This window comes from Salvelinus namaycush, chromosome 28 (assembly GCF_016432855.1).
Source record: "Salvelinus namaycush isolate Seneca chromosome 28, SaNama_1.0, whole genome shotgun sequence".
In the NCBI taxonomy this organism is placed as follows: Eukaryota; Metazoa; Chordata; class Actinopteri; order Salmoniformes; family Salmonidae; genus Salvelinus; species Salvelinus namaycush.
Genome location: NC_052334.1, coordinates 19,102,577 through 19,118,298, shown reverse-complemented (window position 1 = coordinate 19,118,298; position 15,722 = coordinate 19,102,577). Strand labels below are relative to the sequence as shown.

The 15,722-nt window shown below is 43.4% G+C and overlaps 1 protein-coding gene across 1 annotated transcript in view; it reads right to left on the bottom strand.

The window, feature by feature from the left end:
- Positions 1-1,256: 1,256 nt before the first annotated feature.
- The window catches only part of LOC120023244 (potassium voltage-gated channel subfamily H member 5-like), a 96,735-nt gene continuing 82,269 nt past the window's right edge, over positions 1,257-15,722 (bottom strand). Inside the window, exon 9 of the mRNA XM_038967289.1 lies at positions 1,257-1,364. Within this exon, the coding sequence (XP_038823217.1) occupies positions 1,257-1,364 (108 nt within the window). The remainder of the gene's footprint in view (positions 1,365-15,722) is intronic.

Here is a 15,722-nt window from a genome sequence, read left to right as displayed (position 1 = left end):
AGGGTTGTGGGTTCGATTCTCAAATTCTGAAAATATATACTGTACACTCACTAGTGTAAATCGCTCTGGATAAGAGTGTCTGCTAAATGACTTAAATGTTAAGGCATTAGATTAATGCAATCAGTGATTGATATAGAGGGGGTCTGTGGTGAAATCACTGATGTCAAATAACTTGGCAAATGGTCCTACATTCCTCTTCTATACGTGGTCTCTTGAAAAAATTTAACAGTGAGCTTGGTTTGGCCATTTGACTTGTTTTTGCAAGCCAAGTTGGCTGGTGAGTCTTAGCTAGCTAATGGTGTGTAGCCTAACCTACACATCGATAGCTACTGTTTACTGAACATGGTATCAATGTGCCAGAACATGCCCAGTATTTAAAAATGTAGTTAAAAGTTTGTTTGCAAAAGTTAAGGTACGTGGAACAGTGGTGTTATATCCTCTTCAGATGTGTCCATCGTCATCCACTGAGTCAGGAGAAACGGGTCTGGAGACAGTGAAGATATCCTGATGTTTCATTTTGGAGGTGGCGGCCAGAGGTAGAGACGGCCTCTTCTCTGTAGAGGTCAGTGGCTTGAGGATCTGAGCCACCTGTGTCTCCAGGGCCCTTAGCCGGCCCTCCAGAGTCTGGAGGTCACCCCGGGGGCTCTAACCGGGTCTCCGACAGTGCAGCCTGCAGGGCCGGCTTTAGCTTACTCTTGGTGATGCCGCTGTCGCAGGAGTCTGTCTTATGGAGGGGGTTGTTCTCCTCCTCTAAGCCCCATCTTCTGACCCCTGACTTCCTGAGAGAGCCTCTCCACGGAGATGGCTTTAGCTACATTGTTCAGTCTCTCCTTTCTGATCTCTGGAGGTGGGGCAGTCATGTTTTTGAGGCTCCCCCAGCCCCTGGCAGCAGGAGGCTTCACCATATCAGGGCTGCTGCACCCCTTGTGGTGGACCAGAGGTGGCTCCCCCACAGCAGGGTTAAGCTGCTCCAGGACCTTTCTGTTGTTCTGTTTAGGGCCTGCCCCCGCGCCAGCATAGACTAGGAAGCTGTGCCTGGGCATGACCTGGGACACAGTGACCACACTGCTGCTGCAACCTGAAGAGGGAGACCCGTTCTGGAGCCCCAGCAGGAAGGAGTGGGGCCCGGGCCATTGGATGTTGAGGGGCAGGGAGTGCTGCAGGCTGGAGTGGGAGAGCATTAGACTGCGAGGGATAGGATGCGGGTGGTGCTCCATTAGGAGCTGGTTCTTCTCCAGGTCCACTTCTTTCTGCTTCTAGAAGAGCTTCCTGACCTGGTGGTTCTGGGGGATGGTCAGCTGCACCTCATTCTTCTGCCGCTGGCACTCCTCCTCCTTCATGTCACTGATCTTACAGAAAATCACCTGCAGGGACACACAATGGTACAACATTTATAATTACATACAAAACTCTGACTCTGCAAACAAGAAAGGAACCTGAGAGAGAAATATGCAAACATTTAAAAAAGCACCTTTCTTCCTGCCTATCTGTCGATCTATCCATCCATCCATAGGGCCCTATAAAATCTCCATTGCGGAGAACGCGGACGGAACCAGGGAATCCAGACATTAAAACGAAATTCAACAATATTCAAAAATGTATTGAACCATATTTGGTTATAGAGCCTACTGAATATTTTCCATCCCACTTCAGCTGAGACAGGTAGGAAAGTTCTCTCTACAAGCCAATATGTATCCCATGTACAGTCTATTACATTGGGGACTATGGAGAAATTGGAGAACGAAGTGCTGATGGATATGTAACGACATGGTCCCCATCCAAAACGACACATATTTGGTTAGTAGAGACCCTACTGAGTATTTCCCACCACACTTTAGCAGAGACAGGTTGAAAAGTTCTCAAAGAGCTAATATGTATCCCATGTACAGTCTATTACAGCATATTATATTGGGGGCTATAGAAGGGGCTAAGACAAAAGCCAGCAGCAGGCCGTGCGACACAGTCCCCCTCCAAATCTAACCATATTTGGTTAGTGGAGACCAGAGGTGTGGACTCTGTCACAAAGATGATGATTTTACAAACGACGACTTGACAAAATCAAAAGACTTGCAACTCGACTTTAACTTTAACACCAATGACTCATGACTTAACTTGGACTTGAGCCTTTTGACTTGATATTAAAAATGATGCTATTAAAAAAGTGTGCAGTGCATCAACTCTTCATTTAACGGATTATAGTTTGAATCAGACAGCAGCTAATACAATTGTGCCAGCGGGGAGAAAAAGGTGCACGTGGCAGTGCAGAGGAACGTCGGCGGGTGAATTCAGACGGAGACCTTGAAAATATGATTAACAGACGCCTTCCAAGTCCTCAACTGGCAGCTTCATTAAATAGTACCAGCAAAAAACCAGTCTCAATGTCAACAGTGAAGAGGCGACTCCGGGATGCTGGCCTTCTAGGCATAGTTCCTCTGTCCAATGTCTGTGTTCTTTTGCCCATCTTAATCTTTTCTTTTTATTGGCCAGTCTGAGCTATGGCTTTATCGTTGCAACTCTACCTAGAAGGCCAGCATCCCGGAGTCGCCTCTTCACTGTTGACGTTGAGACAGTTGTTTTGCGGGTACTTGGTTTAAGCTTTACTATTCGTCTGTGAGAGTTTTAATAGGTTGATTTAGAACCTAACAGTTTTTTACACTTCTATTTAAAGTTGGCGAAAGGGGAATGGGAACAATATAAAATAAGGAACATGGCATTCTCTCGCCCTCAGCTCGCAGGCCTGCTCCTGCCCGTGTCAAACACGTAGGCCTAGGTGTACTCATTAGTCTAGCAAGCAACACAGTGCTGAGCACGGCGAGTGGTGCTTTCCACCTGCTGGTGCTGGATTGAGGTGAGTGCTTTTTTCCGCAATGGATTGCATAGCTGTCCATTTGTGTTCAGTTTTAATAGGCACAATCTTAGTTATAACACCCTTTTCGTTATCTCTCTCTCTCACACACACACGTTGTAATTATCCAATAGGTTACAACGAAATGTGCGCTCTGTTCACAATGGTCTATTCCTAGGCGGCGCAAGAGTTTTAAGTTTGTGAGTTTCAAGTTTGGGGAAGCTTACAATTTAACCTAACATTTTTACCGATCTGGCTGCTGGCCTTCTAGGCAGAGTTCCTCTGTCCAGTGTCTGTGTTCTTTTGAGAGAGCACTACAATATTTTGTTTTTGTTGTCATATTGATGTGTCTTTCTCATGGCTACCCATGTATTTCCATGGAAATATAACGTTTATTTGGAAAGTAATCTTTGTAAAAGCATTCATGATTTGCGTAAAATTTAATATACTAACTATTACTGGCCATTTGATTAGTTGTTCAGCAGTCTTATGGCTTGGGGGTAGAAGCTGTTAAGGAGCCTTTTGGTCCTAGACTTGGCGCTCCGGTACCCAGATCTTCAAAAAGTTCTACAGCTGCACTCGAGAGCATCCTGACCGGTTGCATCACCACCTGGTATGGCAACTTCTCGGCATCTGACCATAAGGCGCTAGTATATCACTGGGGCCGAGCTTCATTTTTGACCAGTTGCAATTGTAAATAGGCTAATATAAAAAAAAATCCTACTTCTATTAGGCTGTTAAGCCTCATAGCCTACCTCAGCCAGTTAACCTTTTCTCAATAGGGGGTGCTGTTTTCACTTTGTAAAAATTCGTTCCCAAATTAAACTGCCTCGTACTCAATTCTTGCTCGTACAATATGCATATTATTATTACTATTGGATAGAAAACACTCTCTAGTTTCTAAAACCGTTTGAATTATATCTGTGAGTAAAACAGAACTCAAGTTGGAGCAAACTTCCTGTCAGGAAGTGAGAAATCTGAAATCAGGCAATCTGTTCCAGGGTCAGTTTATTAATTTGCATGTATTCTATTGGTCGACATGCACTGCATACGCCTTCCCCTAGATGTCAGCAAGCAGTGAGAATTGGAATGGAGTTGCTAGGCAGATCTGAGGCCATATAAATGGTCTTGGAACGTGGGGTGCACTCTTTTCAACGTTCGTCATGGCGCAAGACAGACCTCAGGATGGCATTCTGAAAAGCTCTCGTTATAGGCCTTAGATATATCCGGCTCTGATTTTATTCGATATAGGTGTTAAAGACATCATAATGTAGTTATTTTAAACCGAGTTATATCAGTTTATATCAGTATATTGCGATTTTCGGATATTTCTTTGTGCTGCGTTATAGTGAGTTGGGCACGTCTGGGCCACATAGCTAATGTTTGCTGCTAATTCCTAAGTTGATGACGGCAATCTACAACCGAGCAACGATGATTCTGGACAAAGGACAACTTGCCCAAGATTCTGATGGAAGCTCATCAAAAAGTAAGAACTATTTATGAAGTTAATTCGTTGTTCTGTTGAAAAATGTTGACCTACTATTCCGCCATTAATTTCGGTGCGGTCTCGCTTTAACGCACGCTGTATGTCGTAGTAACGTTAATTTTAAAAATCTAACACAGCGGTTGCATTAAGAACTAATGTATCTTTCATTTGCTGTCCAACCTGTATTTTTTAGTCAAGTTTATGATTAGTTATTGATTAGATTAGGTGCCTCTCCCAAGATTTCTCCCGACATTTTGTTTGCATTTTGGCTACTATTCATATTGTATAACCACGATTTGTGCCGCTAAATATGCACATTTTCGAACAAACCATATATGTATTGTGTAATTTGATGTTATAGGACTGTCATCTGAAGAAGTTTGAGAAGGTTAGTGAAAAAATTAATATCATTTGCTGGTTTATTTGTTATCGCTACTGTTGGCTTGAATCAATGCTGTTGTGTGGTTGGCTATTGTAGTAATCTAATATAATGCTATATTGTGTTTTCGCTGTAAAACACTTAAAAAATCTGAAATATTGGCTGGATTCACAAGATCTTTGTCTTTCATTTGCTGTACACTGTGTATTTTTCATAAATGTTTTATGATGAGTATTTAGGTAATTCACGTTACTCTCTGTAGTTATTCTAGTTGCTTTGGTGAGAGTTGTGATGGTGGCTGCAATGTAAAACTATGATTTATACCTGAAATATGCACATTTTTCGAACAAAACATATGCTATACAATAAATATGTTATCAGACTGTCATCTGATGAAGTTGTTTCTTGGTTAGTGACTATTTATATCTTTATTTGGTCGAATTTGTGATAGCTACCTATGCAGTAAAAAAATGGTGGGAAAAAAAAGTTGTGTATTTACTTGTGGCGCTATGCTAGGCTATGCTAGTCAGCTTTTTTACTGATGAGGGTGCTCCCGGATCCGGGATTGTGACCAAGTAGAAGTTAAGTTATTTGATATTGTAACGGCAGCCTTCCTCCTCTTCACGAGAAGAGGAGGTGTAGCAGGGATCGGACCAAGACGCAGCGTAGTTTGTGCTCAACATGATTTAATAAAGACGAATAAAGTGAACACTTACAAAATACAAAAATAACAAACGTGGCAAACCGTCCTCTCTGGTGAAACGAACACAAAGACAGGAAACAACCACCTACAAACCCCAACACAAAGCCACCTAAATATGATTCCCAATCAGAGACAACACAAAACACCTGCCTCTGATTGAGAACCATATTAGGACAAACATAGAAACAGACAAACTAGACACACAACATAGAATGCCCACCCAGCTCACGTCCTGACCAACACTAAAACAAGTAAAACACACAAGAACTATGGTCAGAACGTGACAGATATAGGTCTGGGCTCCGAAGAAATAGACTCCAATTAAGCTCTCTTGTTGTGTGTAAAGTCAAATTCAAAAGGTACGTGCTATCTTTTTTGCAGGTGCATGGCAATAGCCGAATAAGATGAGCTCTGCTATGTTGTCAGTCAAAGAGTGATTGAGAAATCTACGAATTGTGGACAAATTGTTAACAAAAGTACTACAAGTTTAGAGTCTGCAAATGTGTACTTTTTCCATTACAAACAATTACGACTATTTTTAAATCATTATTTTATGTGGCCGACTGCAACAACAGAGGAAATAGGTAACAACTGTGCATTTACAATACATTCAGAAAATGTTCAGACCCCTTGACTTTTTCCACATTTTGTTATGTTACAGCCTTGTTCTAAAATTGATTAAATCGTTTTCCCCCCTCATCAATCTGCACACAATACCCCATAATGACAAAACATAAACATCTTTTTCGAAATGTAAAAAATAATGAAATATCCCATTTACATAAGTATTCAAATCAAATCAAATTTTATTTGCCACATGCGCCGAATACAACAAGTGTAGACTTTACTGTGAAATGCTTACTTACAAGCCCTTATTATTTATTTATTAATTTCACCTTTATTTAACCAGGTAGGCTAGTTGAGAACAAGTTCTCATTTACAACTGCGACCTGGCCAAGATAAAGCATAGCAGTGTGAACAGACAACACAGACTTACACATGGAGTAAACAATAAACAAGTCAATAACACAGTAGGGGGGAAAAAATGAGTCTATATACATTGTGTGCAAAAGGCATGAGGAGGTAGGCAATAAATAGGCCATAGGAGCGAATAATTACAATGTAGCAGATTAACACTGGAGTGATAAATCATCAGATGATCATGTGCAAGTAGAGATACTGGTGTGCAAAAGAGCAGAAAAGTAAATAAATAAAAACAGTAAGGGGATGAGGTAGGTAAATTGGGTGGGCTGTTTACAGATGGACTATGTACAGCTGCAGCGATCTGTTAGCTGCTCAGATAGCAGATGTTTAAAGTTGGTGAGGGAAATAAAAGTCTCCAACTTCAGCGATTTTTGCAATTCGTTCCAGTCACAGGCAGCAGAGAACTGGAAGGAAAGGCGGCCAAATGAGGTGTGGGCTTTTGGGATGATCAGTGAGATATACCTGCTGGAGCGCGTGCTACAGGTGGGTGTTGTTATCGTGACCAGTGAACTGAGATAAGGCGGAGCTTTACCTAGCATGGACTTATAGATGACCTGGAGCCAGTGGGTCTGGCGACGAATATGTAGCGAGGGCCAGCCGACCAGAGCATACAGGTCGCAGTGGTGGGTGGTATAAGGTGTTTTAGTAACAAAACGGATGGCACTATGATAAACTGCATCTAGTTTGCTGAGTAGAGTATTGGAAGCTATTTTGTAGATGACATCGCCGAAGTCGAGGATCGGTAGGATAGTCAGTTTTACTAGGGTAAGTTTAGCGGCGTGAGTGAAGGAGGCTTTGTTGCGAAATAGAAAGCTGTTTCTTGATTTGATTTTGGATTGGAGACGTTTAATATGAGTCTGGAAGGAGAGTTTACAGTCTAGCCAGACACCCCAGGTATTTATAGATGTCCACATATTCTAGGTCGGAACCGTCCAGGGTGGTGATGCTAGTCGGGCGGGCGGGTGCAGGCAGCGAACGGTTGAAAAGCATGCATTTGGTTTTACTAGCGTTTAAGAGCAGACGGAGGACACGGAAGGAGTGTTGTATGGCATTGAAGCTCGTTTGGAGGTTAGATAGCACAGTGTCCAAGGAAGGGCCAGAAGTATACAGAATGGTGTCGTCTGCGTAGAGGTGGATCAGGGAATCGCCCGCAGCAAGAGCAACATCATTGATATATACAGAGAAAAGAGTCGGCCCGAGAATTGAACCCTGTGGTACCCCCATAAAGACTGCCAGAGGACCGGACAACATGCCCTCCGATTTGACACACTGAACTCTGTCTGCAAAGTAGTTGGTAAACCAGGCAAGGGAGTCATCAGAAAAACCGAGGCTACTGAGTCTGCCGATAAGAATATGGTAATTGACAGTGTCGAAAGCCTTGGCCAGGTCGATGAAGACGGCTGCACATTACTGTCTTTTATCGATGGCGGTTATGATATCGTTTACCTTGAGCATGGCTGAGGTACACCCGTGACCGGCTCGGAAACCGGATTGCACAGCGGAGAAGGTACGGTGGAATTCGAGATGGTCAGTGATCTGTTTATTAACTTGGCTTTCGAAGACCTTAGACAGGCAGGGCAGGAAGGATATAGGTCTGTAACAGTTTGGGTCCAGGGTGTCTCCCCCTTTGAAGAGGTGGATGACCGCGGCAGCTTTCCAATCCTTGGGGATCTCAGACGATATGAAAGAGAGGTTGAACAGGCTGGTAATAGGGGTTGCGACAATGGCGGCGGAGAGTTTCAGAAATAGAGGGTCTAGATTGTCAAGCCCAGCTGATTTGTATGGGTCCAGGATTTGCAGCTCTTTCAGAACATCTGCTATCTGGATTTGGGTAAAGGAGAAGCTGGGGACGCTTGGGCGAGTAGCTGCGGGGGGGGGGGGGGGGGGGGGGGGGGCGGAGCTGTTGGCCGAGGTTGGAGTAGCCAGGTGGAAGGCATGGCCAGCCGTTGAGAAATGCTTGTTGAAGTTTTCGATTATCATGGATTTATCGGTGGTGACCGTGTTACCTAGCCTCAGTGCAGTGGGCAGCTGGGAGGAGGTGCTCTTGTTCAGTTCAGGAAGAACATATTTACCAAGTGGGCTAAAATAAAAAGTAAAATATAAAGTAACATACTAAGAATAAGAATAACGAGGCTATATAGGGGGCACCGGTACCGAGTCAGTGTGCAGGGGTACAGGCTAGTTGAGGTAATCTGTACATCTAGGTGGGGGCGAAGTAACTATGCAGTATTTATGTAAAGGGTTTCCCCCAAAGGGGTGTACAGTGCATTCGGAAAGTATTCAGGCCCCTTCCATTTTTCCACATTTTGTTACGTTACAGCCTTATAATAAAATGTATGAAATCAATTGTTATCTTCATCAATCTACACACACTGCCCCATAATGACAAAGCCTCCCCCTTTTCCTCCAAACATAACGATGGTCATTATGGCCAAACAGTTCCATTTGTGTTTCATCAGACCAGAGGACATTTCTCCCAAAATTACGATTTGTCCCCATGTGCAGTTGTAAACGGTAGTCTGGCTTTGCTCCTTGATGAGCGGCCTTTCAGGTTATGTCGATATAGGACTTGTTTTACTGTGGATATAGATACTTTTGTACCCGTTTCCTCCAGCATCTTCACAAGGTCCTTTGCTGTTGTTCTGGGATTGATTTGCACTTTTCGCACCACAGTACGTTCATCTCTAGGAGACAGAACGCGTCTCCTTCCTGAGTGGTATGACAGCTACGTGGTCCCATGGTGTTTATATTTGCATACTATTGTTTGTACAGATGAATGTGGTACCTTCAGGGGTTTGGAAATTGCTCCCAAGGATGAACCAGACTTGCTGAGGTCTACAATTGTTTTTCTGATGTCTTGGCTGATTTCCCCATGATGTCAAGCAAAGAGGCACTGAGTTTGAAGGTAGACCTTGAAATACATCCACAGGTACACCTCCAATTGACTCGAATGATGTCAATTAACTTCTTTGGGCTGCAAGCCCGAAGCCGGGCACAATATGACAACAGCCACTTCAAGTGCAGGGCGCGAAATTCAAAAGATTTTTTTTTTAAATATTTAACTTTCACACATTAACAAGTCCAATACAGCATATGAAAGGTACACATCTTGTGAATCCAGCCAACATGTCCGATTTTTAAAATGTTTTACAGGGAAGACACAATATGTAAATCTATTAGCTAACCACGTTAGCAAAAGACACCACTTTTCTTACTCCATCAGTAGCTATCACAAATTCGACCAAATAAAGATATAAATAGCCACTAACCAAGAAACAACTTCATCAGATGACAGTCTGATAACATATTTATTGTATAGCATATGTTTTGTTCGAAATATTTGCATATTTCAGGTATAAATCATAGTTTACATTTCAGCTACAATCAGAAATTGCACCGAAAGCAGCCATAATATTTACAGACACCAACGTCAAATACCTAATTACTCATCATAAAACATTTCTGAAAAATACATAGTGTACAGCAATTGAAAGACAGGCATCTTGTGATTCCAGACAATATTTCCGATTTATCAAGTGTTTTACAGCGAAAACACAATATAGCGTTATATTAGCGTAGCCACAATATTATATTAAATATTGGCTGGAATCACAAGATGCCTGTCTTTCATTTGCTGTACACCATGTATTTTTCAGAAATGTTTTATGATGAGTATTTAGGTATTTCACGTTGGTGTCTGTAATTACTCTGGCTGCTTCGGTGCTATTTCTGACGGTAGCTGTGATGGTAGCTGCAATGTAAAACTGATTTATACCTCAAATATGCACATTTTTCGAACAAAACATAGATTTATTGTATAACATGTTATAAGACTGTCATCTGATGAAGTTGTTTCTTGGTTAGTTTGGTTGGTTCTTGGTTAGTTAGGTTGGTTTTGTGCATGCTACCTGTGCTGTGAAAAATGTCTGTCCTTTTTTGTATTTGGTGGTGAGCTAACATAAATATACGTGGTGTTTTCGCTGTAAAACATTTTAAAAATCGGACATGTTGGCTGGATTCACAAGATGTTTATCTTTCATTTGCTGTATTGGACTTGTTAATGTGTGAAAGTTAAATATTTCTAAAAAATATATTTTGAATTTCGCGCCCTGCACTTGAAGTGGCTGTTGTCATATTGTGCCCGGCTTCGGGCTTGCAGCCCAAAGAAGTTAACCAAACAACAAATTGAACGTGACGCTATATAGAAAATAGTGCTGAACACAAAACACTACACATAGACAATAACCCACGAAATTCCTAAAGAATATGGCTGCCTAAATATGGCTCCCAATCAGAGACAATGATAAACAGCTGCCTCTAATTGAGAACCAATCTAGGCAACCATAGACATACAAACACCTAGACTAAAAAACACCCCATAAACATACAAACTCCTAGACAAGACAAAACCCATAAATCCCCCATGTCACACCCTGACCTAATCAAAATAATAAAGAAAACAAAGATAACTAAGGCCAGGGCGTGACAGTACCCCCCCCCCCCCCCCCAAAGGTGCGGACTCTGGCCGCAAAACCTGACACAGAAGGGGAGGGTCCGGGTGGGCCTTCTTACGGCGACGGCTCGGGTGCAGGATGTGGACCCCACTCCACCATAGTCATTACCCGCTTTGGTGGCGCCTCTGGAGTGGGGACCCTCGCAGGGGGTCCCGGACTGAAGACCATTGTAGAGAGCGCCACTGGACGGAGGGCAGCTCTGGACTGAGGGGCAGCTCCGGACTGAAGGGCAGCTCCGGACTGAGGGGTAGCTCAGGACTGAGGGGTAGCTCAGGACTGAGGGGTAGCTCCGGACTGAAAGGCAGCTCCGGACTGAAAGGCAGCTCCGGACTGAGGGGTCACTCAGGACTGAGGGGTCACTCAGGACTGAGGGGTCACTCAGGACTGAGGGGTCACTCAGGACTGAGGGGCAGCTCCGGACTGAGGGGCAGCTCCGGACTGAAGGGCAGCTCCTGACTGGCGGGCAGCTCAGGACTGAGGGGCAGCTCCTGACTGGCGGGCGGCTCTGGCGGCTCCTGACTGGCGGGCGGCTCTGGCGCCTCCTGACTGGCGGGCGGCTCTGGCGCCTCCTGACTGGCGGGCGGCTCTGGCGGCTCCTGACTGGCGGGCGGCTCTGGCGGCTCCTGACTGGCGGGCGGCTCTGGCGGCTCCTGACTGGCGGGCGGCTCTGGCGGCTCCTGACTGGCGGGCGGCTCTGGCGGGCTCCTGACTGGCGGGCGGCTCTGGCGGGCTCCTGACTGGCGGGCGGCTCTGGCGGGCTCCTGACTGGCGGGCGGCTCTAGCGGCTCCTGACTGGCGGGCGGCTCTAGCGGCTCAGGACAGACGGGCGGCTCTGACGGCTCAAGACAGACGGGCGTCTCAGGTGGCACTTTTTCAGAATGTTGTACAAGGAGTCCTATTTCCAGAATAAATCGTTGTTTGGTTTTAGAATGTCCATGTCTTCTGTCGAATTCGCACCACAATTCTAGCCAAGGTTGCTAACATTCCCATCCTCTCTTGGCGCAAAGAACGGAAAACTCCAAAAGTCCCAATAAACGTTGAATAAACTGATAAAACTCGGTTGAAAAAACCTACTTTATGATGTTATTATCACATGTATCAAATAAAATCAGAGCCGGAGATATTCGCCGTGTATACCGAACGCTTTTCAGAAGACAATGTCGAGCTCCCCAGCGCGCCGTCGAAGACAAAGCAAATACCGGACCTGTCACTCCAAAAGCTCTTGTTCGGCCTCAGATCAAGCTAGACACCCCATTCCACCTTCCACTGCTTGTTGACATCTAGTGGAAGGCGTATGAAGTGCATGCATATCGATAAATAAAAGCCAGTTGAATAGGCAGGCCCTGAAACAGAGCCTCGTTTTCAGATTTTTCACTTCCTATATGGAAGTTTGCTGCCAAATGAGTTCTGTTTTACTCACAGATATAATTCAAACAGTTTTAGAAACTTGAGTGTTTTCTATCCAATAGTAATAATATGCATAGTGTATGATCTAGAACAGAGTACGAGGCCGTTTCATTTGGGCACGATTTTTTCCAAAGTGAAAACAGCGCCCCCGTATTGACAAGAAGTTAACAAACTATAGTTTTGGCAAGTCGGTTAGGACAACTACTTTGTGCATGACACAAGTCATTTTTCCAACAGTTGTTTACAGACAGATTATTTCACTTATAATTCACTATATCACAATTCCAGTGGGTCAGAAGTTTACATACACTAAGTTGACTGTGCCTTTAAATTAAAGTGGTGATCCTAACTGACCTAAAACAGGGAATTTGTACTAGGATTAAATGTCAGGAATTGTGAAAAACAGATTTTAAATGTGTTATATAATTTTGTAATTAATGTTCATAAATTGCAATTATCTTTTTAGGTCTGAACCCCAGAGGTTGTAAAGTTCTGGTTTAAATGAAACAGACAGCATTCCCATCTCACAATTAGTCAGATACAATTTTATTGGCGAGAGCTCTCACGTGCATATACAAAAACATTCCTTTTATATCTTCTCTTAAACTACACACATACATACTATATTTGGATTATCCCCTGAAGTCTCACCACAGTTTATTACCACTCAGCTGACAGTTCCAGCCCCCCCCAGATATTGAAAACCTGGAGGGGCTCTCCCTGTCTTCTCTTATCTCCACAGAGTTATAGCTGGGTCGGTTCAAACATAGATTAACTTATTTGTGATAGGGGGCAGCATTTTCACTTTTGGATGAATTGCGTGCCCATAGTGAACTGCCTCCTACTCTGCCCCAGATGCTAATATATGCATATTATTATTACTATTGGATATAAAACACTCTGAAGTTTCTAAAACTGTTTAAATGATGTCTGAGTATAACAGAACTCATATGGCAGGCAAAAACCTGAGAAAAAAATCCAAACAGGAAGTGAGAATTCTGAGACTGGTCAATGTTCAACTCATCGCCTATTCAATTCCCTGTAAGATATGGATCTGTTTGCACTTCCTACACCTTCCACTAGATGTCAACAGTCTGTAGAACGTGGAATGAAGCCTCTAGTGTGATGTGGGGCCGGATGGGAGGTGTTTCAGTCATCGGTCTGGCAGAATGCCAGTTCCTGGTCATGCGCGTTCCAAACGATATCGTCTTGCTTTCCATAACTTCTAGAGACACAAAGGAATTCTCCGGTTGGAACGTTATTGGATAGTTATGATAACATCTTGAAGATTGATTCTCTACTTAGTTTGACCAGTTTATTCGACCTGTTATATAACTTTTTGAAGTTTTCGTCCAAGTTCGCCTGCATCTGCGCGAGCGTTTGGACATGTGCACTAAACATGCTAGCAAAAGTAGCTACTTAGACATAAGTAATGGACATTATCGAACAAAACAACAATTTATTGTGGAACTAGGATTCCTGGGAGTGCATTCTGATGAAGATCATCAAAGGTAAGGGAATATTTATGATGTAGTTTCGTATTTCTGTTGACTACCACATGGCGGAGAAATGTTGTTATTTTAGAGCGCCGTCTCAGATTATTGCATGGTGTGCTTTTTACGTTTTTTTTTTTTTTTTAATCTGACACAGCGGTTGCATTAAGAACAAGTGTATCTTTATTTCTATGTAAAACATGTATCTTTCAAAGTTTATGATGAGTATTTCTGTTATTTGACGTGGCTCTCTGCAATTTCTCCGGATATTTTGGAGGCATTTCTGAACATGGCGCCAATGTAAACCGAGATTTGTGGATATAAATATGCACATTATTGAACAAAACATACATGTATTGTGTAACATGATGTCCTATGAGTGTCATCTGATGAAGATCAAAAAATGTTTGTGATTAATTTTATCTCTTTCTGCTTTTTGTGGCTCCTATCTTTTGCTGGGAAAATGGCTGTACTGAGCTAAAATAATCGTTTGGTGTGCTTTCGCCGTAAATCCTTTTTGAAATCAGACATGTTGGCTGGATTCACAACATGCGTAGCTCTAATTTGGTGTCTTTCATGTGTGATTTCCTGAAAGATTGATTTTTATAGTAATATATTTGAATTTGGCGCGCTACATTTTTTTCTGGCTTTTGGCCAAGTGGGACGCTATCGTCCCACATATCCCAGAGAAGTTAATGCAACCGCCGTGTTAGATTTTTTAAAATAACTTTACCATAACAAACAGCTTGCGTTATTGCGAGACAGCGCCCGCCAAAACGGCAGAGAATAGGAATCAACATTTTCCACAGAAATACGAAATGTTACGCACGCCTCTGTGAAGAGGGAACGCAACACCCTGCTGCAACTCAACTCCCTGTGAAGTGAAATAGGTATGAATTGTAGGTGTGAGGAAGGACGACAAAAAGGCAGATTTGACCGCTTATTAGGATTTATTTCCTTATGGGGTAATATGGGGAAAAGGGGCTGGACGGAACCAAAGCAAAGAAAGTAAATATCAAAGCTCCCCCTCTCCTATCTAACCTGCCTACCCACTACTTACCTATCTTAACACCACCTGGTGCCCTAACCAAAATACAGGGGGTGGTCCGCCCAGGTCTTACCTAGTGTGCCTAGACAGTGAATATACTACGGGTATAGTATATACCTCTTGCCTAAGCACTCCCTAGGTGCCTTCCCCTTCCCACCTGGGAACAAATGAAACAGAACAACAAACAATCCACTTCACAACAAAACTGAGAAAACTAACTCAGGTCACTAAAGAAGCTCTGCCCAAGCGACAAACACAGAACATTGCAAAGCTGCTACCAACAACAACTAACACAGTAAATTACCCCAAAGCCATCAGCCTCCTCTCTCAGCATATATCTCTCTCACAATCTCTCATTCTCTGCATTCCTCAGCCTTCAATGATCTCACCCTGCCTATCCTCTCTCTCTCTCTCTAATGATCTCTCTTCTGAACAGAACACTGGCTTTTATATCTTCAGGTGGCAATAGTAATTAGAGTCAGCTGCTTCTTGACGAGGGGGCGGGGTCAGCTCTCCAATCATCAATTAGCCATGGAGTCAACCAATCAGCTGGCTGGGGAGAACTTCAGGAAGCAATAGTAGTTAGTTAAAATCAGAGCCGGAGATATCCGCCGTGTATACCGAACGCTTTTCAGAAGCCAATGTCGACGTACTTCGCACGCCAGAGAAGACAAAGACATTTCCAGACCTGCCACTCCAAAAGCTCTTGTTCGGCCTCAGATCAAGCTAGACACCCCATTCCACCGCCTGTTGACATCTAGTGGAAGGCGTATGAAGTGCATGCATATCGATAAATATTAGGCAATTGAATAGGCAGGCCCTGGAACAGAGCATCGTTTTCAGATTTTTCACTTCATTTTTCA